We start from the raw sequence: 21744 nt of genomic DNA, 5'->3' as shown, positions 1-21744 counted from the left end.
ATGAGAGGCAACCACACATTGATGTTTCTCTCCCACTCTTTCTCCTTCCCTTCCCCTCTCTCTATAAATAAATAAATATATATATATATATATATTTTAAAGAATAAATGTGAAAATTCAGAAGAATCCAATAATGTAAATTGCCACTTACAGATACTTTCTGTAATCAAGGTGTCCATATATTCCTAACTGTTATCCCTGTTTTTCAGATGAGGAAACTGAGGTTAAGGAAAGTTATATAACTGACTCAAGGTCCCACTGTTGGTAAGTTGTAGAACAGGACTCTCCTCTTTTTTAATCTTATATTTCAATTCCAGTTACATCAGTATTATTTTATATTAGTTTCAGGTATAAAGCATAGTGGTTAGACAATCATATACTTTACAAAATGTGCCCCACTCTGCCAATATTTCCAGTGTGCACCGGGCCCCATACATAGTTATTAGAATACTAGTGACTATATTTCCTATGCTGTACTTTACATACCTGTGACTATTTATAACTACCAATTATAACTGAGTTTATTGGGTTGACATTGGTCAATAAAATTATATAGGTTTCAGGTGTACCCTTCTATACTACACCATCTGTATGTTGTACTGTGTATTCCCCTCCCCAAGTAACTCTCCTTCTATCACTGTTAATCCCTCCTATTGCCTCTTCTACTGCCCCTACCTCCCCCTTCCCCTGTGGTAATCACTGGGAGATTTTTTGTTTTTGCTTAATCCCATCACCTTTTTCACCCAGCCCTGCATTCTCTCTCCCCTCTGACAGCTGTCAGTCTGTTCTCTATCAATGAGTCTGTTTCTATTTTGTTTGTTAGTTTACTTTGTTCATTAGATTCCACATATGAGTGAAATCATACAGTACTTGTTTTTCTCTGAGTGGCTTATTTCACTTAGCATAATGCTCTCCAGGTCCATCCATTCTATTGCAAAGGGTAAGATTTCCTTCTTTTTTATGACCAAGTTATTACAGTATTCCATTCTGTCAATGTACAGCAGCTTTGTTATCTACTCGTCTACTGATGGACACATGGGTTGCTTCCAAATTTGGCTATTGTAAATAACATTACAGTGAAGATAGGAGTGCATATATTCCTCCAAATTAGTGTTTAGGGTTTCTTTGGATATATTCCTGTAGTTGAAATCACTGGGTCATAAGACAATTCCTTTTTTAATTTTTTGAGGTAATTTCATACTGCTTTCCACAATGGCTCCATGTAACTACCAATGTGTACTTCTTAATCCCTTCACCCGTCTGTTAACTGTCAATCTGTTCTCTGTATCTAGGAATCTGTTTTTATTTTGTTTGTTTGTTTATTTTGCTGTTTGAATTCCCCATATAAGTGAAATCAAATGCTCTTTGCCTTTCTCTGACTGACTTAGTTCACTCAGCATGTATTAAGATTTCATTTTTTATGGCTGAGTAATATTCCACTGTATATATGTACTGTAACTTAAAACATTTTAAAAAATAAAAATGTTTATTGATTTTAGAGAGGGGAAAGAGAGACACACACACAGAAAAAGAGAAACATCAGTTGGTTGCCTCCCACATGTCCCCTAATGGGGGATCTAACCCACAACCTAGGTAGGTGCCCTTACTGTGAATTGAATACTCAATCTTTTGGTGTATGAAACTATACTCCAACCAACTGAGCCATGCCAGTTGCCATACCATAACTTTTTTCATCTGTTCTTCTATTGATGGTCACTTGGTTTGCTTCTATATTGTAGCTATTGTAAATAACACTGCAATGAACATACGGGTGTATATAATCTTTCAAGTTAGTGTCTTAGATTTCTTTAGATATATATCCTGAAGTGGAATTTCTGAGTCATAAGGCAATTCCATTTTTACTTTTTTGAGGAAACTCCATACTGTTTTCCATAGTGGCTGCACCAATCTGTATCTCCACCAACAGTGCAATTTGTGTGGAACCACAAATGTCCTGGAAATAAAGCAATCTTGAGAAAAAGAACAAAGCTGGAAGCATCATGCTTCCTGGTTTCAAACTATATTACAAAGCTCTAGTAATCAAAAAAGTATGGTATTGGCATAAAAACAGACACATAGATCAGTGAGACAGAATGGAGAGTCCAGAAATAAACCCATGCATATGTGGTCAACTAAGATACAACAAAGGAGTCAAGAATATGCAATGAGAACTTCTGGTCAAGGTGGAGGCATAGGTAAACATGGCTCACCTGCTTACACAACCACAGCAAAAATTACAACTAAACTACAAAAAAGCTGTTACTCAGAACTGTCAGAAAATCAAGCCATATGTAAGTCTGACAACCAAGGAATTAAAGTAGTCACATTCATTCAGATGGGTAGGAGACATGGAGACATGATGACACAGAACAGGGTAGTTCCACACCCGAGTATGGTGGCTAAAAGTTGGGAGGGATACCTTAGGAATAAGGGATCCCCGCCCCACACCAGACCACCCAGCCCAGGGTTCCAGGGCCAAGAAGACAAATCCCCACAATTTCTGGTTGTAAAAACCAGTGGGTGTTGGAGGAGTGGAAGAAACTGCAGGATTCTCAGGGATCTCTTAAAGGGCCCAAATAAACTTATGCAGACTCACTCTCTCTGGGATCCAGCACCAGGGCAGCACCTTGAAGGCCACAGTGTCATATAGGAAGAAACTAAAGTGTCTGGCATCAAGGCAAGAGCCAGGGGACAGCTTCCTCCCAGACAAAACTCCAGAGGCCAGGCAGCAGCCACTGTTCCTTTTCTGGGCCTTCTGCCACACACAGCCACAGTGTGGTAGCACCATATTCAAGACTCCATCAACCCGGTTCGCATGGGTTGCCCTGCCCTGGCAGTTATCCAAGGCTCTGCTCCATCCAACTTATGTGCCCACCCAAGCAGTTAACAGTGGCTTTTCTACATTAGGCCACACTACTAAGACAGGGAGTCAAAGCAGCTCTACCTACTACATAGAAACAAGCACACCAAGGGTGCCAAAATGAGGAGACAAAAAAAAATATGACCCAAATTAAAGAACAGAGCAAACTCCAGAAAAAGAACTAAACAAAATGGAGATAAGCAATCTATCAAATGCAGAGTTCAAAACAGTTTTTATTAGGATGCTCAAGGAACTCAGTGGTACTTTAAAAGCACAAAAATAATCCAATCAGAAATTAAGGTTACATGAATTGAAATGAAGAAACATTTACAGGGAATTACCAGTGGAGTGGATGAAGCCAGGATTCAAATCAATGGTTTTGGAACATAAGGAAGAAAACCACATTCAATCAGAACAGCAAGAACAAAAAAGAATTTTTAAAAGTGAGGATTGGGTAAGGAGCCTCTGGGACAACTTCATATGTACCAACATTCACATCATAGGGATGCTGAAAGGAGGGGAGAGAGAACAAGAAATTGAAAACTTACTTGAAAAAATAATGAAAGAAAACTTCCCTAATTTTGTGAAGGAAATAGACATACAAGTCCAGGAAGCACAGAGTCCCAAACAAGATGGGCCTAAAGAGGACCACACCAAGATACATCATAATTAAAATGCCAAATTTAAAAATTAAGAGAGAATCTTAAAAGCAGCAAGAGGAAAGCAGATAGTTACCTGCAAAGGAGTTTCCATAAGACTGTGGCTGACTTCTCAAAAGAAACTTTGCAGGCTATAAGTGACTGGCAAGAAGTAGTCAAAGTGATAAAAAGCAAGGACCTACAACCTAGATTATTCTATCCAGCAAAGCTCTCATTTAGAATGGAAGGGCAGATATAGTGCTTCCCAGACAAGGTAAAGCTAAAAAAGTCATCATCGCTAAGTCATTATTATATGAAATATTAAAGGGACTTATTTAAGAAAAAGAAGATGAAAACTATGAACATTAAAATGATAACAAACTCACAACTATTAACAATTGAATCTAAAAAACAAACTAAGCAAACAAGGAGAACAGAATCATAGATATGGAGATTATTTGGATGGTTACCAGTTGGGAAGGAGGAGGGGGAAATAAGGGAAAAGATGCAGGGATTAAAAAGTACAAATTGGTAAAACAGAATAGGCAGGGGGATATTAAGAACAGCATAGGAAATGCAGTAACCGAAGAACTTATATGCATGACCCATGGACATGAACTAAAGGCTGGGGGTATTGTCAGAGGGAGTGGGGGATGCTGGGTGGAGGGGGGCAAAGGGGGAAAAATTGGGACAACTGTAATAGCATAATCAATAAAATAGTTTTTAAAAGAATATAAAATGACGGGGGGCTGGGATGGGAGTAAAAGACAGAAAACTGTACTTGAACAATAATTAATTTTTTTATTAAAGAATATACAATGGGTAAAGGACAGTCTTCTCAATAATTGTGTTGGGGAAACTGGACAGCAATATGCAAACATCTCAAAATGGACTAAAGACTTGAATTTACAACCTAAAATGATAAAACTACAAAAAGGAAACATAGATGATAAGCTCCTTGACACTGGTCTTGGTGATAATTTTTTGGATCTGATGCTACAAGAGAAATAAGTGGGACTACATCAAACTAGAAAACTTCTGCACAGCAAAAGAAACCTTCAACAAAATGAAAAGACAGCCTACCAAATATGAGAAAATATATGCAAATCATATATCCAATAAGGTGCTAAATATCCAAAATATATAAAGAACTCATACAACTCAATAGCCAAAGACCCCCAAATGATCTGATTTTAAAATGGACAGAGCATCTGAATAGACATTTTTCCAGAGAAGACAGATGGCCAACAAGTACATGAAAAGATGCTCAGCATCACTGATCATCAGGGACCCGCACATTGAAACCACAATAAGCTATCACCTCACACCTGTTATAATGGCTATTATCAAGAAAAGAATAAATAGCAAGTGTTGGTGAGGATGTGGAGAAAGGGGGACGGACCCTTGTGCAGTGTTGGTGGGAATGTAAGTCAGTGCAGTCACTGTGGAAAACTCTGTGGAGGTTCCTCAATAAGTTAAAAATAGAGCTACCCTATGATGCAATGATTCCACTTCTGGGTGTCTATTCAAAGAAAATGAAAACACTAATTTGAAAAGATATGTTTGTCACCACACTATTTACAATAGCCAAGATATTGAAACAACCTAAATGTTCGTTGATGGATGAATGGATAAAGAAAATTTGGCGTGTATCTCCAGTGTAATATTATCCACCCATAAAAATATGGAATCTTGCCATTTACAACATGAATGGATCCTGAAGGCATTAAGTGAAATAAGTCAGATACTGGATGACCTCACTTGTATGTGGAAGCAAAAAACAAACAAAACACTCAGCCATGGATATAGAGAAGAGATTGGTGTTTGCCTGAGGTGACATGGGGGCTGGCAAGAGGGGAATGGGCGAAGGGGTCAAAAGATTCAAATATCCAGTTATAAAGTGAGTAAGTCAGGGGGGGATGCAATACACATCACGAAGACTATACTTAACAATCCTGTGTTGCGTATTTGAAAGTAGCTAGGAGAGTGGATCTGGAAAGTTCTTATTGCAAGGGAAACGAATTGTTTTTAACTGTGTATGGTGACAGATGCTGACTAGACTGTTGTGGTGATCATTTTGCAGCATATACAAACATTGAACTATGTTGTAAAACCCAAACTAATATAATGTTATAGGTCAATTACAACTCAATAAAAATTAAATAAAATAAAACAAGATCTTATAAGTTAGCGTTGGTTTGAATTCCAGTGGTTGCTGTGTGACCTTGGGCAAATTACATAATATATCTGAGTCTTGCCTAAGTTCTTTGCTAAAAGAGTATACTAATAGTTCCAACCTCATAGGAATCCAGAAAAAACAGAATGAGATAAAGTGTGTAAAGCATTTACCATAATGTCTGACATATGTTAAGCACTAAATAGTAACATAACATTTTTACAATTATTATGATCAATTTGGTAAGATTTCAATGAGGCCTTATGTTTGGTGGGTGCTTAAAATTTACAAAATACTTTCAAAAGCACATTTTACTCTTATTCTGATGACTATAATGAACATAGGATAAGCATGAGCTCTATTTTCTTGTTGAGAAAACAGGCTTAGAGAGAAAAATGCATCTTAATTGGCCGTGGTACTGTGCACTAGTTTTCCCAGCTTTCTCTTTCCCCTAGATGGCTTTATAATTGAGTTAGGCAGAAAAATACTATTAGAATATATAGGAAACATTATTATATATAGGATTAATTATGTAAAAACCCTTTTGCAGATATTGAAAATGAGCCAAGAAAAAATTGAAATATTTGAGAGTGAGTTGTCAGAAGAGAGAGAAGGGAGAAAGCAATCGACATCTGATCCTAATACTGTGCAGAAGGCTTTGGAAGTTGAAAGTGAGGTATTTCACCACTTAGGACACTATTTTCTTGTTTTTACATTTCTGATTTAGGGATTCCATGTTATCCTTTATTTTTATTTTAAAATAACTTATAACTATAGAATATATGTTTCTATTAATAATAATGGGGTGACTATTTCCCTTAGATGAGGTCCAGCACTAGCCAATGAGAATCTTTTAAGAAGCAGGTGGTTATCCTGATGGTCACCAAGTCAGGGACTTGTGTCTCCTTTTAACCACTTGTCCTGCCATCTTGGAAAGGTCTATCAGGAGACATGACGAGCCTATCTCTGGAAGAGAGATGTGGAAGTGAGTTCGTGAAAGTTGATCACCAATTTAGAGGACAGCGACTGTCAGTTTTTTTTTGGGGGGGGGGGGTGTCAGCCAATGCATTTGCTCAAATCCCATCCTGCTAATCTATGGAAATTTTCCATGAAATGAAGTAGGAAATTGATCCCACCTGCCCTGTGGTTTTGGGTGGCCTCTACTTACCTTCTCTCCTTTTTGCTCAGTACCTTCCTCAGCAACATTCTCCACCCTCTGATTTCAAGACTTAGGGAATATAAAGGTAGCTCCTCTCCTAAAGTAAATTCTGTATCACCTATTCCCTTCATAGAGCAGGACAACCGACTCTCAGGCCCCAGTCATCCACCAGTCAAATACTGCGTATTCATGTCATCGATGTAGAAATTTGATTTTAAAAATCTGCATCTAAATAAAGTATTTTCTCTTATGGGAAAAAAAAACAGGATTACAGGAAACCTTAGTTTATTAAGTCACTGAATATACTTCATTAAGTAAGGTAGCATACTTTGTAGTCAAGGACACTTCCAGGCTGTGTGAATTGAAACAGGTCATTCACATTCTCTGAGCCTCAGTTTTAATAACCCTACCGTACCACCTGTTGTCACAAGACTGAAGGTAAACCATGTAGCACATTGTTCTAGAAAAGGCAACTTTTTAAAAGGATGCATTTAAAAACAAGTGCTGTAGCCCAGGCTGGTGTGACTCGGTGGATTGAGCACTGGCCTGTGAACTGAAAGGTCACTGGTTCGATTCCCAGTCAGGGCACGTGCCTGGGTTGCAGGCCAGGTTCCGTGTTGGGGGTGTGTGAAGGGCAGCCGATCCATGTATCTCTCACACATTGCTCTGTTTCTCTTCTTCTCTTTCTCCCTTCCTTCCCTACTCTCTAAAAGTAAATAAATAAAATCTTTAAAAATAAATAAAAACACGATTCCCCATCAGGGCACATGCCTGGGTTGCAGGCCAGTTCCCAGCAGGGGATGCACCAGAAGCAACCGTACATTGATATTTCTCTCCTTCTCTCCTTCCCTTTCCTTCTAAAGATAAATTTTTTTAAATTAAATAAATAAATAAATAAAAACAAGTACTATAACCAATGTCAGAGTTGCTGAAGAATTTATCTTTATGCAAGCCTTGCATAAAGCAGGAATGGCTTGCAAAACCTGGGCTTTGAACCTGTGAACCATACAAATTGAATGTTTAGTCTAATTAACTGATTTAAGTGAGCTTATTTTAATCACTAAGAAAGGAGTCTGCCACCAGAGGACAGGCTGAAATACGGGGCTTGGCAAAGTAAGTTGACAGTCATTTGTAAGGAAAAAGACGTGCAGGTTAGGGTTATTGCAATAGTCTTATTAACCCTTTCACATGATTATAGCTGTAAACCTACTTTTGCCCACCCCCTGTATTTAAAATAAGAAATTCATATACTTACCTGGCAGGGGAGATACCATGATCACAAAGGTGGTTTTCCCAGGGTGAGGCTCATTCATTGCACCCCAGCTGTGCTGACCCCTGCGATTTCCCCAAATGTGGGAAACTCGACTGCATAATTTGGGGTAGTGGGGACTGTTAAATTTTTTAAAAAAGAGGAAAAAAAGAAAAAAATAAATTCATCAGAATCATTTCAAAGACTCCTTTTTAGATATATTAAACCTTTTATGGGGAAAGCTTTATTTTATTCTACTGAATATCTTTATTTCTTCATTAGGAATTACAAAAATCAAAGTCAGAACTCACATGCCTTTATAACGAAATTCAAAGTCTTCCAGAGGCAGCAGAAGATCATTTTTTAGTAGCTTATAACCTGCTACAAAGAGAGAATTCTGAATTAGAAACAAAGGTGAGACTGAGTCATTAAGTATTTAAATGTTTGATATATGACATATCACTGATGAAAATAAGATAGAAGGAAATAAATTTTCAGTAAGAGATGACATGGAAATTGGAGTTTCTTTATTATTATAAAATAAGTTACCCATATAGTATGGGTTATAAATCAAGCTGAATTTTAGAATAAATATTCAGACTTCAGCCAGTACTTCACTCTTAGGATCAATATATTTTTAACATTAAATCAGCTTCCTAATGGCTTAATTTTTGGAACGCAAGACTATGAAGTAAAAGGTTTACTTAAAAATAAAATTATCCTGTGATACAGCAATTCCACTCTGGACATACACCCAAAAGAATTACAAGCAGAGTCTCAAAGAGATGTTTGTACAACTGTGTTCATAGCGACAGCGTAATCACAATGTCTACAATGTGGAAACAACCCAGGTGCCCACCAGCAGATGCGTGGGGAAGCAAACTGTGGCGCACACCTGCAGTGCAATATTATGCAGCTTTAAAAAGAGGAAATTCTGCAATATGCTGTCATAGGGCTGAACCTTAAGAACGTTGTGGGAAGTTAAATTGACCAATCACAAAAAGACAAGTACTGTGTGATGTCTCTTACGTACGATTCTTAAGGCAGTCAAAATCATAAAGACAGAAAGTATAATGGTGGTTACCAGGGAGAGGGAGAGGGAGGGATGGGGTGTTACTGTTGAACAGGTGTGGAGTTTGCTTTACAAGACAGAGAATAACAGGATGATGGTGGCGATGGCTGCCCAACAGTGTGAATGTGTGATGCTGCTGAGCTGTGTACTTAGAAATGGTGAAGATGGCAGATTTTAGGTTAGGTATATTTGACCACTGTAAAAATTATGAACAAATAAAAGGTTACCTAAGTGTCTTTGAATTTAAAACTTACAGTCAAAACATCTTTCTCGGTTATACTGAAATTAGGCTTATATTTAGAATCAGGAAACCGTTTACATGTCCTGGCCCCAGTTTGTTTGCCAAGTACCAAAGTGGTGGCCAGACCAGGGTTAGTGCGACGCTAGATGGAGGGGTTGCCTGCAGTGTGACGTCTGGAGGCCCACCTGTCAGGTTATCACCAGCTCCTGGCTGAAATTTTTCTTCATCGATCACTGTGTTGACCTTGATTAAAATGGTAAGGAGTGAGGGCTAGAGCACAGCAGTTAAAATATATTGTGTTTTGTTTTAACACCACATGTAAAGTGAAGCGTCAAATCAAGGCCTAGTGTATCCAATATGCAGTTGGTAAACTGAAGGAAAGGAGCACATTGCTGAAGGATCGGGATGTAGATTGTATAGTATGTGATCTAGGGAGGGAAAAGTCCAGAACCCAGGGTCTGTTGCCTGGGAGGGGAGGGGAGACACGTAGAACATGGCCTACATAGAAGCTCTGTCTGCGGGACATTGTCAGCAAGGTGGTTTATCATCACACTGCACAGCTGCTAAAGGATCTTGTCTTTCAAAATAAAAAAATTCACAGAGGATGAACTGAGGTGAGAAGAGTGTAATAGGAAAACGAGAGATCCAGATCACTATGCTGGTCATCTGGCTTTCTCTTGCTCTTTCTCTCCCATAAAAACAAACACACAAAAACAAAAAAATCCCATCTTGTTTTCAAATAATTGCAGGCTTATAAAAAAGTTGCAGAGATAGTACAAAGAGTTCCCATATGCTTGTACTCCTCCAAGTATCAACACGGCACCATGTTTGCTTTATCATTCTCCCTCTGTACACACACATACACATGCTTTATTTTCTGAACCCTTCAAGAGTAACTTGCAGACATAGTCCTCCTTTACCACTACATATAATATTTCCTTGTATGTTTGCTAAAAACAGTGACATCTCTTTATCACAGTACAAGTCTCAAAATCAAGAAATTAATATTGATTTAGTACTATTACCTAATCTCCAGCTCATATTCAGATTTTATCATCGTTCTACTCTATGGCAAAAGAACAATTTTTTTCTTGTCCAGGATCCAATCCAGGAGCATATATTACATCGCTCTGTGCTTCCTTTACATCTGCAACGGTTCTTCAGTTTTTCTTTGTTGTTCATGATTTTGATATGTTTTAAGAGTACAGATAATTTATTTTAAAGAATGTCCTCAGTTTGGGTTTGTCTGATGTTTCCTTACAATAAAACTGAGGTATTTTTGGCAGGAATACTGCAGCAGCGATACTGTGTCCTTGATGCCTTATATCCAGAGACACATGGTACCTTTTGTTCCATTACTAGTAATGTGAACTCGATCATTTGGTTGGTTAAGACAGTATCTGCCAGATTTCTCCCCTGTAAAGTTATTGTTGTTCCCTTTGCATTTAATAAATATCTTGTGAGGAGATAATTTGAGGCTGGATGTATTGTTTCCCACCAAACTTTTACTCATTAAAAGTTTCTGCTTAGAATCTAATTCTTTTGTTATATTCCAGTTGACTTTCAGAACATAGAATGCTGTAGACTTAAAGGTCGTCTTGCTGAGAGTAGCTAAAAAAGTTGTATTTTATGTATTTACTAAAGCTCCTGTTTTATAAGCTTTTATGTCATTTAGTTTGAGTCACAATACCTAGACTCATAGGCACAGAATTTTCGAGCCAGATGGGACATGGTCATGAAGGCCAGCACCCTCAGTTTTACATATAAGAACACCGGGCTCACAGACATGAAAACAGCTGGCAAGTTGCCTGGCGATTCTAGCCTAAGCTCTGTCCTCCCTGCCCTGGGGCCTCGTGCATAAAGTGGAACGATCAATTTAATACTTCATGGCACTTAAAGTCCGGCTGAGTACCAGACTGAGCTGTGCTACTAAGACAAAACGTTGGTAGGGCGGAGCCTGTGGACCAAATATCTTCATTTCCCTGTGGTGCAGATGTGGCCAAGCTGGCCCTGCTCTGCATCATCTGCACCATGGGAGCTCCTGCGGATAGAATTTTCTTCATGGTAAAGAGCAAAGCATCTACCTGCCTAAGATGTTCACCATCACGTGCAAATCCAGAATACCTAGGGAAGACTCAGTTTTAGTGTGTCACCATCCTCTTCAGAAACCTTCATCAGTTCTCAGGTTGCTATAATGTCAAATTTAAATTCCTTTCGGCTTTCTTCTTAAGAGACTCAAAGGTATTATCTGTAATGTTTACATTTTTACACTGGCCATACACAGTTATTAAGTAGTATTTTGAAATCTCTTCTTTCCCTGCTTACAAAAGTAAAGCAAGCCTAATGGGAAGTCTTCTCTTTCGAGTCCCTTCAGAAGTGGCTCCTCCCCTCAGTCTCACTGTATTTCCTCATCTCCTCATTTTGTAGCCCCTACTCCAGTAAGGCCGTTCTCCTTACTCCTGCCCAAATACCCTGTTTTCAATTCCACACCAGTGCCTTTGACCATACTGCGCATGCTTCAAATGCTTGAAATGTGTTACAGCCTCTTCCCTATCCATATCTTCCCATCCCCTGAGGCCCAGCTCCAGAGTGGCACTGTCCCCTGGCGAGGGTATAGTTTGCGTGAGATTGTGTGGATTTATGAGATGATGGTCTGTGTCACACACTGTAGTTTCTCTTCAGAGAAGTAAAAAGGCCTAGGAAATGAAACAAAGGAATCTCCTAACGTAGCTTAAATTAGTCTTTAGAATTACATTCATTGTGTCCTTACAGTCAATCACAGCCACTGCAGAAACCTCGCATTTTCAGACGGGCTCAGAATGGGAGTCTCGGGTGGTTGTCTATTTTAGTGCAACCCTTCAATGAGGATCCATCCGTCTTCCACTCTGAGAACTATACCTCACCCACTCTTCTGCCTTCTGGAACTGTTGTTATTTTATAAAGAGCAACCTTTGAGGACAGGAATATGTTTTTCTGAAAAATAAAAAAAAAAGGAACAACGACAAAAGAAATCCTAAACAAATGTTTTGCCAAATTACACAAGAGACCAGTGGCTCCCAGAGCATCCACCTGCAGCAGAATTACCTGGGAGACCAGTGCAAACCCCCATCTTCCAGCCCAGACCACTGATTCTGAATCCAGGGGGGAGCAGCATCGAGCGACGACATGTTTAAATGACTCAGAGGATCGATGCTGTTATTTGCTAGAGTTTGAGAACCACTACCATAGTCTAGAAGCCTTTACACATTCAAATGTTTTCAAATGAACAGGATCAGACTGGAAGAAATTTGTACCTGTAATGTACATACAATATTCTTTCTAATGCTTATGTAGCAATATATTATTTATGAATCAATGAAGTACATTCAAAACTTGAGAACAAAAATGGATAATAATAGCGTGACACTCTGTAGAACACATTTTATTTTTCTTCCTAAAAGATGAAACAAAATCCTGAGAAGCCAATCCCAGACCAAAAATAATGTTTTGTTTTAAAAACCATGGATTTATCACCCTTATGCCTGTGGTAAGGGATTAGACTGTATAACAACTGCAAGTAGGATGTCAATTTATTGCTTCAGGCATTAACTATTTAATCATTTAATGGAACCAATATATTTTCTCACAATTATACATAAATATATGCAAAATAGAATATCTGTCTTTTCACTTAACTTCACAGGTCTTGAAGCTTGCACAAGAATTTGAACAATTAAATGATTTTACTTTAGGGACACATACTGCAGCTGCTAATTTAATTACAAAAGAAAATACCTGTAAAGATCTCATGTCTAAAGTACCAGTTTCAGAAGTAGACACTCAAAGCCCAAAGGAAGAGAGAGAGGAACTCTGGTAAACTGCAAAAATCCCCTATCACGTTAATTATTTGGGGGGGGTATATGTTATTTGGCTTGATCACTATAATTTATTTTATTTTTTTATTACCATTTACCTCCCTTATATCCATTTCCAACTTCACCCACCTCTCCCCTCCCCCACCCCCTGCAATAATTTCACATTCAATTCCAAATGATATGAGTGGAAAACTTATTAGTAGCTACAAGCAAGCATTATGCAAAGAGTTTGCCTTCTGATACAGTGTCACAGTTTAAAACTTTTTCCTGCTTTTAAAAATAAATATATGCTTTTTATGAAAAATTTGTAAAGCATGAAATAGTATAAGGAGATTATAATAATGCATAAGTCCCACCATAGAGAGATATTAATATCCTAAATTTTCTTTGTCTTTTTGTCCCATACACATAAATATATATGTATTTTTTTTACATAATTAAGACTATAATCTGCAGGGAGGTTTGTTTTTTTTTGCTGTTTTACTTAACATTGTATCTGATCATTGTTTTGAGAAACTTTTTAGTCCACTCTGCTAATCTGTCTTTTAATTAGTATATTTAGAACATTTACACATAATATAATTATTAATATGTTAGGGTTAGTTCTGCCATTCTTTCTTTTTTGCTTTTCTATTTGTTTTCTCTGCTGTTTGAATCTGTTCTCTATTTTATACCTTTCTGGGGTTACTTGAACATTTTTTAGAATTCCATATTAAGTATCTATTGTGTTTTTGAGTGTATGTCTTTATATAGATTTATCAGTGATTTATCAAGGTATTAATAAACACACACAACATTATTTTACCAGTTTGAGTGAAATGTAGAAACCTTACCTCCCTTTCTATCCCTTTTTCTCCCCCATTTATAATACAATTGTCTTAAAATTTTTCTCTACATACATTAGAACCACATGAGACATTGTTATAAGTTTTGCTTCAACCATCATATAGAATTGAGAAATCTTAAATGAAAAAGGCAGTGTATTGTATATATCCACATTTTTACTCTTTTGGTACTTTCTTACTTCCTGATGAGCCATGACTCCTCTTTTTACTATTTCCTTTGCGTACAGAGAATTTCTTTTCCCCATTCTTTCACAGTAGGTCTGCTGGTGACAAATTAATTCTCTTGGTTTACATTCATGTGATAATGTCTTGATTCCTGCTTTATTCTTGAAGGATATGCCTGACTGGGTGTAGGATTCTGGGTTGACTCATTTTTTTTTATTGAATTTATTGAGGTGACATTGGTTAATAAAATTATATAAGTTTCAGACGTACAGTTCTGTAATACATCATCTGTATATTGTAGTGTGTGTTCACCACCCCAAGTCAAGTCTCCTTCCATCACCATTATCCCCCCTTTACCCTCTTCTACCTCCCCCCCCCCACTTTGCCTCTGGTAATCACCACACTCTTGTCTACGTCTGTGAGTTTTTTGTTTTTGTTTTTTGCTTAATCCCTTCACTTATTTGTTTTTAAGGTTAAATTAAAAGAATAAGATAATTGATGTGCCATAGAATTAGAGCTGAAAATCTTGCTTGCAGTATTTTCTTGACCAGTAGATTATTTTTCCTCTCCAGATTCTGTTAGTAGAATGAGCATTTTGATAGTTTTTCCCTGTTATATTTTCATCAAGTCCTGAACTAGAAGAGAATAAGCAGGAGGAAATTCCAGAGGAGACAGGAGAGGAAGGCACTTTTCCAAGAGAGAGGCAGAAAGAGGAAGACTTGCAACAGAACCAGGATATGAAAAGTGAAGAACAGCAATTGACCTTGGAGCCTAAGAAAGTTGTGAGGCTTAGCAGAGAACTGAGCCATGTAAATCAGAACCTCCTGCAGTCTCAGAGCTCTGGGAGCACTGAGGTAGGTGCTGCAAACACACGCTCTGCCCAGGCCGTTTCCTCTCATCAGCTGTGGGTAGAAACATAATTTTATATCAACATTAAACATCTATTTGTTGAACAATATCATAACCACAGACTGAATGGTATAAAATAGCAACCAAAATCTGAACTGCTGCATCCATCAGCTGATGCATTTTATTATGAAGGGTTCTTAGGCTATATTGAGGTTGCTTGGGAAGAAAATGCTGATTAATTGTTGCCGTAGGCCTTGGCAGATAGGATAGGGAATGGGAGGATTTGTGCCACATTTTCTACTTCTGGTGACTAGCTTAGGTATACAAAATACTTTGCTTTGGAGAGAAGAGACCACAGACAGGGAATTGTTTTAAATGTGGCTTTTGCTATTTACCAGAGATTTTGCTATTTACTGCCTCCAGGAAAAATGAAGGGAGTGACTATGAGCTACACTTCAGCTTTTATACCCCAATGTTACAGGATCCTTCTTGCACAAAGTAAGATTTCTCTACCCGTGCCTTTCTAGTGACTATTTTGAGATCGACAAAAAGAGGCCTTTGTACTCATAAATAAAGTAAACCAAATTCAAAAGACTGATAATACATATTTGAAAAGGGATTCACACATACATTTAGAAAAAAAAGTAGCAATAAGCCCTAGCTGATGTAGCTCAGTGGATTGAGCACGGGCCTGTGAACCAGAGTATTGCGGTTCGATTCCCAGTCAGGGCACATGCCTGGGTTGCAGGCCAGTTCCCAGCAGGGGACGCATGAGAGGCAACCATACATTGATATTTCTCTCCCACTCTTTCTCGTTCCCTTCCCCTCTCTCAAAAACTAAATAAATATTTTTTTTAAAAAGTAGCAATAAAGGAAGTCAATATTTAATTGAAAAGAAATTCAGACATTGAGTTTCAAAACTCGGCAGATCACAGTAAACAAGGAAAACACAGGGGTGGGCAAAAGGAGGTTTACAGTTGTTTGATTCCAAAGTCATGCAGGCTATGCCGATTACAATAGCTTTATTAGCTTTTGTGTCTCATATACGCACAGTTGTAAACCTACTTTTGCCCACCCCTGTATATACCTGAAAGGAGACTCACATGTATTAGAAAGAGGAGGTCGTTACTGGATTTGTTCAGAAGACCAAAAGGAAGCATGACGTCAAATATTCAAAAAGGGGTTAATTGTACATCTCCCAGACAGGCCCTGTATTGGGTGAGGGACCGGTGTAGGAAGCTTGGGCCGAGGACGAACACTGTGGTCACAAAGATTATAAAATCTTTGCTTGTGAGCTCAAAAGGACCAACATTCATTTAGAATAATGGGGTATAGAGTATGAGAAGTAGCACCCTGGTTAATTTATCAATTTTCTTTAATGTTCCCTTTTCCATTGTTTGAAGAATTATTTCAATACCCAGGAAGGAGGGGACAAACTATTATATATATAAAAATTCTGTGAGAAATATTGGAAAATAGCCACTCTGTGAAAGGGGAAACAGTCCTATCTACCACATGGCCTCTTAAGGTCACCCTGAATTCTTGCGCATTTCAGTGATTACCTTCCATAATAATGTCTCGGGGTTGTTGCTCTTACTGATTCAACTTTTAACTGGGTTTCTGTGCTGTGCTGGCCTGTGTTAAGGCGCACGCGGCAGTAAACAAGATGGGAGTGGGCCTCGTGGAAAAGAAATGACATGTTTGTATCTTGAACTTTGCATTTCCGAAGCAGGGTCATGCACACTGTTTCGGTTATATCTTTAAACAGTCAAGGAAGAAAATACATTTTAGACAGATTTTTTTTTGGCAGTGAGCTGTACAGTGATCATTTCAGAACCCCGTTCTGTTTATAGGGTTCTTTGACCTACTGACGTCTATAGATTGTTCTTTTTAGTTCTTGTGTGTGTGTTTTGTGGTCTAAAACTGATAGGGAACTCAAAAGTTGGAAAATTTTAGTTTAAAGTAAAAGGTTATAAGCCTTGCAAGTAATGTATGTGTTAAAGCTTTTATTTCAGAAACTACTGATAAGGCCTGTCCTGGCTCCTGGGAAAACAGCTGGCCTCCTCGGGCACTGCTAAAGATGACCTCCTGGGGACAAGCGAAGGCATCCAGGCCATTGTGTTTCAGGGAGGGGCAAATGACCACCTGCCCCTGTGAACAGCTAACTGCCAGGAATGAACAGCTAACTGGACAGGAATGTTGCTGTTTCTTCTACCCGACCCTCCCTGAATTTCAAAACCCCTCACTGCACCTTGTTTATTCCCTGCTATAAAAACCTTGGCCTGGAAAGAAAGGGGAAGATGGTCTGTTAGGGGATGAACCCGCCATCTTCTCAGACTGCCTGCCATCTGAATAAAGCACCCATAAAGATTTGATTGTTGTCATTGCTTATTGGGTTTGCTAGTGACAGGTAGCCCGAACTCCCGTGCTTTTTCCAGTTTCAAATCCCTGTTGTCAGATTACGGTGTCCAGTATCTGGATGCCGTCCTTGTGGGATGTGTCTTCTTAATCTCACAGGGGACAAATTTAAGCAACTGTAGGCTGAGACCAGATTCCAGACTTTAAAGAATGCTTATGTACGCAAAATCCATGGAAAAAGAACTGTGAGAGCCTCTTTTTCTGAGTATGTGAGCTCTGTTGTCCATACGTATTTGTGGCTGCTGATGGCCTCTGGGGCTTAGTTTCTGCTGTTTAGTATCATTCCGGGTAAGGCTGTGATAGCTGAATTCTAGATATTACTTTCCCAATATTCTTGAAAGAAGTTGGAACCACCATGAATGTCTTAATTTTATAAGTTTAAAACCTAGTTTCATGGTTTTAAAAATAACATCATTGAATATTTACTTTGTTCTAAACCCTATATTAAATAACCTGTATGTGACTCGTATATTAAGGAATACAATGAGGCAGGAATGTTATTGTTTCCACTTTATAGTCGAGGGAACTGAGGCTTTAGAGAGGTTATACATATAATTCCAGAAGTGGAATTGCTGGGTTGTAAGCAGTCACATTTTTGGTGACTTGAGGAGCCTCCATTCTGCTTTCCAGAGCGGCTGCACCAGTCCGCATTCCCACCAACAGCGCATGAGAGTTCCCTTTTCCCCACATCTTCACCCACACTTGTTCCTTGATTTATTGATGATGGCCATTCTGCGAGATGTGAGATGACATCTGATTGTGGTTTAATTTGAATTTCTCTAATGATTAGTGGAATTGAGCATTTTTTTATATGTCTGTATGTCCTCTTTGGAAAAGAGTCTATTCAGGTCCTTCACCCAGTTTTTAATTGGGTGGGTTTTTGTTTGTTTTTTTTTTTGGTGTTAAGTTGTATGAGTTCTTTATAAATTTTGGGTATTAACCCCTTATCAGATGTTTCATTGACAAATATGTTCTCCTATTTAGTAGGTTGTCTTTTCATTTTGTCAATGGTTTCCTCTGCTGTACTAAAACCTTTTAGTTTGATGTAGTCCTGTTTGCTTATTTTTTCCTTCGTTTCCCTTGCCTGAGGAGATGCACGGTGTATCTCATCTGCTGAACTGGACGGGGTTGGGTTTGTCATCCACGCAGCACGCCTGTGCGTGCCTCCCTCCGAGAAAACCCTCGTGGCGTCTCCTTTGGTCACAGTAGTTGTGTTGCACTAAGAGGCCTGACTTTTACCCTAAAATTTTCCATGCTCTGTTCCCCTTCACTGATGTGAAAAATAAGAAAGTTAATTGTCTATATTTAACTGCCACTGTTTACATAATTTCTTTTATCTTTTTACTCTAGTGCAATGGGAGTTAAATTATAAGAACATGCACTAACTGGCTATAAGTATAAAAGAGTGACTTGTTGTAGATAAGCCAACTCCAAAAACACCTGAATAATCACATGCTGATAATCCTGGTTCTGACAGCCGGAACCCAGGTCTCACCAATATTCTCCCAAACTGTGCACATTTCTCTTTTAAAATGTTTGTTTTAGAATCTAACACCTGGAGAAAAACTGAAATACCAGCAACAAGAGGAAATACAACAACTTCGCCAGAATTTGCACCGACTCCAGACTCTCTGCAACTCAGCTGAAAAAGAGCTTCGGTATGAGCGGGCAAAGAACTCGGACTTGAAGCAACATAACAGCTTACTTCAGGATGAAAGCATTAAGGTAGGTCTGGTAGACAACATCCTTTATAGAGAAATCTCACTCCACTGGCCCTGAGGCAAATGAGTCAAAATTTCTCAACCTTAGCCCTGGCCAGCAGGCTCAGCTGGTTGGAGCATTGTCCTATACACCAAAAGGTCGTGGATTTGATTCCCAGTCAGGGCACATACATGGGCTGCAAGTTCAATCACCCGCTTAGGGCACGTAGGGGAGGCAAGTGAGTGATGTTTGTGTCTCACCTCTCTCTCTCTGTCTCTCTCTCTCTCTCTCTCTCAAACCAATAAACATATCCTTGGTGAGGATTAAAACAAAATTTCTCAACCTCACGATTCGTGACAGTGTCCGTAGAAGGTGGACGATGTGAGCTCCCTGGTTAACTTACTCCTTTAACTTCTCCCTGCCAGGCAGGCACATGGCTCCGTGGTTTCTCTGCTGCTGAAGGGCCATGTACGTTGTCAACCCGTAAATATGAAAAGTTTTAAAGTTATACAGTTTTTTTTTAATTATTACCTAAAATTTTAGCTCGTTTTAAATTTCAGTGACCTGAGCCCAAACCCTGGTTGTTCTGCCCTCATTCTATCTCTAGACTTATTAATCCCTAATTGGTGTTTCCATTATTATTGGTTGAATCCAATGTCTGCAGCAAGGTATAATTCATAGGAAGGCCAAGTTGTTCTTTCTGACGCGAGAGCATCAGACCATGTTCTATTATTTGCCTACCATATTTGAGACTCAGCTTTTTCATCTCCAAAACAGGGAGATGAAAATACCAGTCTCAGCTGCTTCATAGATATGGAAGCCTAACCAATATACCACAGTTATAGTAGTATCTGCCTCAGTTCTAGATATCAAATATGGTAGATAATCTATAAGTGATTCTTGAAGAATAGCAGTTAACTTGTATTAGGCATTTACTTATATGCTGTTTCTATTCTTGATACTTTCATTGCTTTACTTAATGTAGCTTCCCAACTCTTTTATCAGATAAGTAGTTGTCCCTGTATTACAGATGAAGAAACTGATACTAAGAAAGTTATTATTAAGTTTTAAGTTCCCTTGATAAACCCTGAATGGTTGATCCACGGAAATCACAGGTAGAGGAAACTATAGTTATAATCCCTATTAATTCAGCTGAAAAGCTTTGAGCCCAGGAAATCCTGCTTTGCCTAAGGTAAAGTAAATTCTGTCTGAGCATGTTTGTCTGTGAGCCCTGCCCAGTATGTCCATTCACCAGGTTCTTATATTCCTTAGAATGTCATTCATTCATTTATTTGCTCGGTACATATTGGTTAATTATCTGCTTTAGGCAGTCTGACAGGCCTTGGATACTGAGAACTGAGTAAAATACATGGTCCCTGCTGGGTATTTAGAGTGGGGAAGAAGGGTGTAAACAAGTAGGTAAGTATATGTTTAATTTAAATTGTGATAAGTTCTATGAAGGAAATAAATGTGGTGTAATAAGTAAGGAGTGAGTAAGAAGACCTCTTCAGATTAAGTGAGCAAGAAGGTTTTCTTTTACAGAGTGATGTTTAAGCTAAGACCTGAAGAATGGACAGGAACCAACCATACCATGAGGAGGGAAAAGAGAAAGCATTCCTAGCAGAGTGAAGGGTGGAGTCTGGTGTGTCCGAAACCCTAAGTAGAAGCCCGCATGACGGGAGATCAGTGGAAGGAGGGGGAAAGACAAGATGGTTTTAAAGAGGTTGGCAAGGACCAGATCATACGAGGCCAGGCAAGCTGCTGGGATTTGTTCCCAGAGTGATGGGAAGCCAGTGAAGGAGTTAAGGAGGAGTGTCAAGTAGTTCAATTTATGTTTTAAAAAGCACACCTTGGCTGCTGTGCAGAGAACAGATTAGAAGGGAATGAAAATGGAAATGGCAGGACCAGTGTCAAAGCTATTGCCAGGGCCAGGGCTAGAGATGGTGATGATCTAGACGAGGGGAGTGACACAAAGGGCACAAATGGACTGATGCAAGACCTGCTCTGGAGGCAGAGTGACAGCTTGCGCTGAACTGGCTCATGGTGGGAAAGGAAAACTCAAGGACAGCTCTCAGGTTACTGGCCTGAGGGTCGGTGGTGGCATCATTTACTACAGTCAGGAAGACTGAGAGAAAAACAGTTTTGGAGATGTGGGCAGGAGTTTCATTTTGGCGGTTACTGGGCATAGAGGTGGTGTTTTAAATCATGGGCGTGAACCAAGAGAGAATAATCCACTCTCAAGGCCTAGTTTAATCCAGTGGTATTTAGAAGTTGGGTAGCATTAGAACAGTCTACCAAAGAGACCAAGAAGGAACAGAAGAGAGGAAAGTGAAGATCGGGGGAATGTGGTATCACAAACCCCGAGACACGAGGAGAACTTCCTGAGAGGAAGGGAGTGAATGCCCCTCAGAGGGCAACCGTCCAGGGGAGTTACTTTGGCAACAGTGCTCTGGCACCTTCATGGAGTAGTGGGAATGAAAGCCAGCTTGAAGTGATAGAAAAAAAAGATGGAAAATG

General features: G+C 39.0%; 1 protein-coding gene and 1 non-coding gene across 4 annotated transcripts in view; both read left to right on the top strand.

Annotated features, from left to right (window-relative positions):
• CCDC30 (coiled-coil domain containing 30) overlaps nt 1-21744 on the top strand; it is a 104029-nt gene that overhangs the window by 44631 nt on the left and 37654 nt on the right. For all 3 annotated transcript variants that reach the window (XR_008390713.1, XM_037149643.2, XM_053660621.1), the window contains exon 7: nt 19072-19251. Coding sequence is in view for 2 of the 3 variants with exons in the window: in XM_037149643.2 (XP_037005538.2) it covers nt 19072-19251 (180 nt within the window). In the remaining variant the exon portion in view is untranslated. The remainder of the gene's footprint in view (nt 1-19071; nt 19252-21744) is intronic.
• LOC128626689 (U1 spliceosomal RNA) lies at nt 8081-8236 on the top strand. Its single transcript, XR_008390737.1, has one exon. It is a non-coding gene; the product is annotated as a U1 spliceosomal RNA (small nuclear RNA).

Source organism: Artibeus jamaicensis, unplaced genomic scaffold (assembly GCF_021234435.1).
Source record: "Artibeus jamaicensis isolate MK-2021 breed Jamaican fruit bat unplaced genomic scaffold, CSHL_Jam_final scaffold_847, whole genome shotgun sequence".
NCBI classification, from domain to species: Eukaryota; Metazoa; Chordata; class Mammalia; order Chiroptera; family Phyllostomidae; genus Artibeus; species Artibeus jamaicensis.
This window is presented reverse-complemented; position numbering and strand designations above follow the sequence as displayed.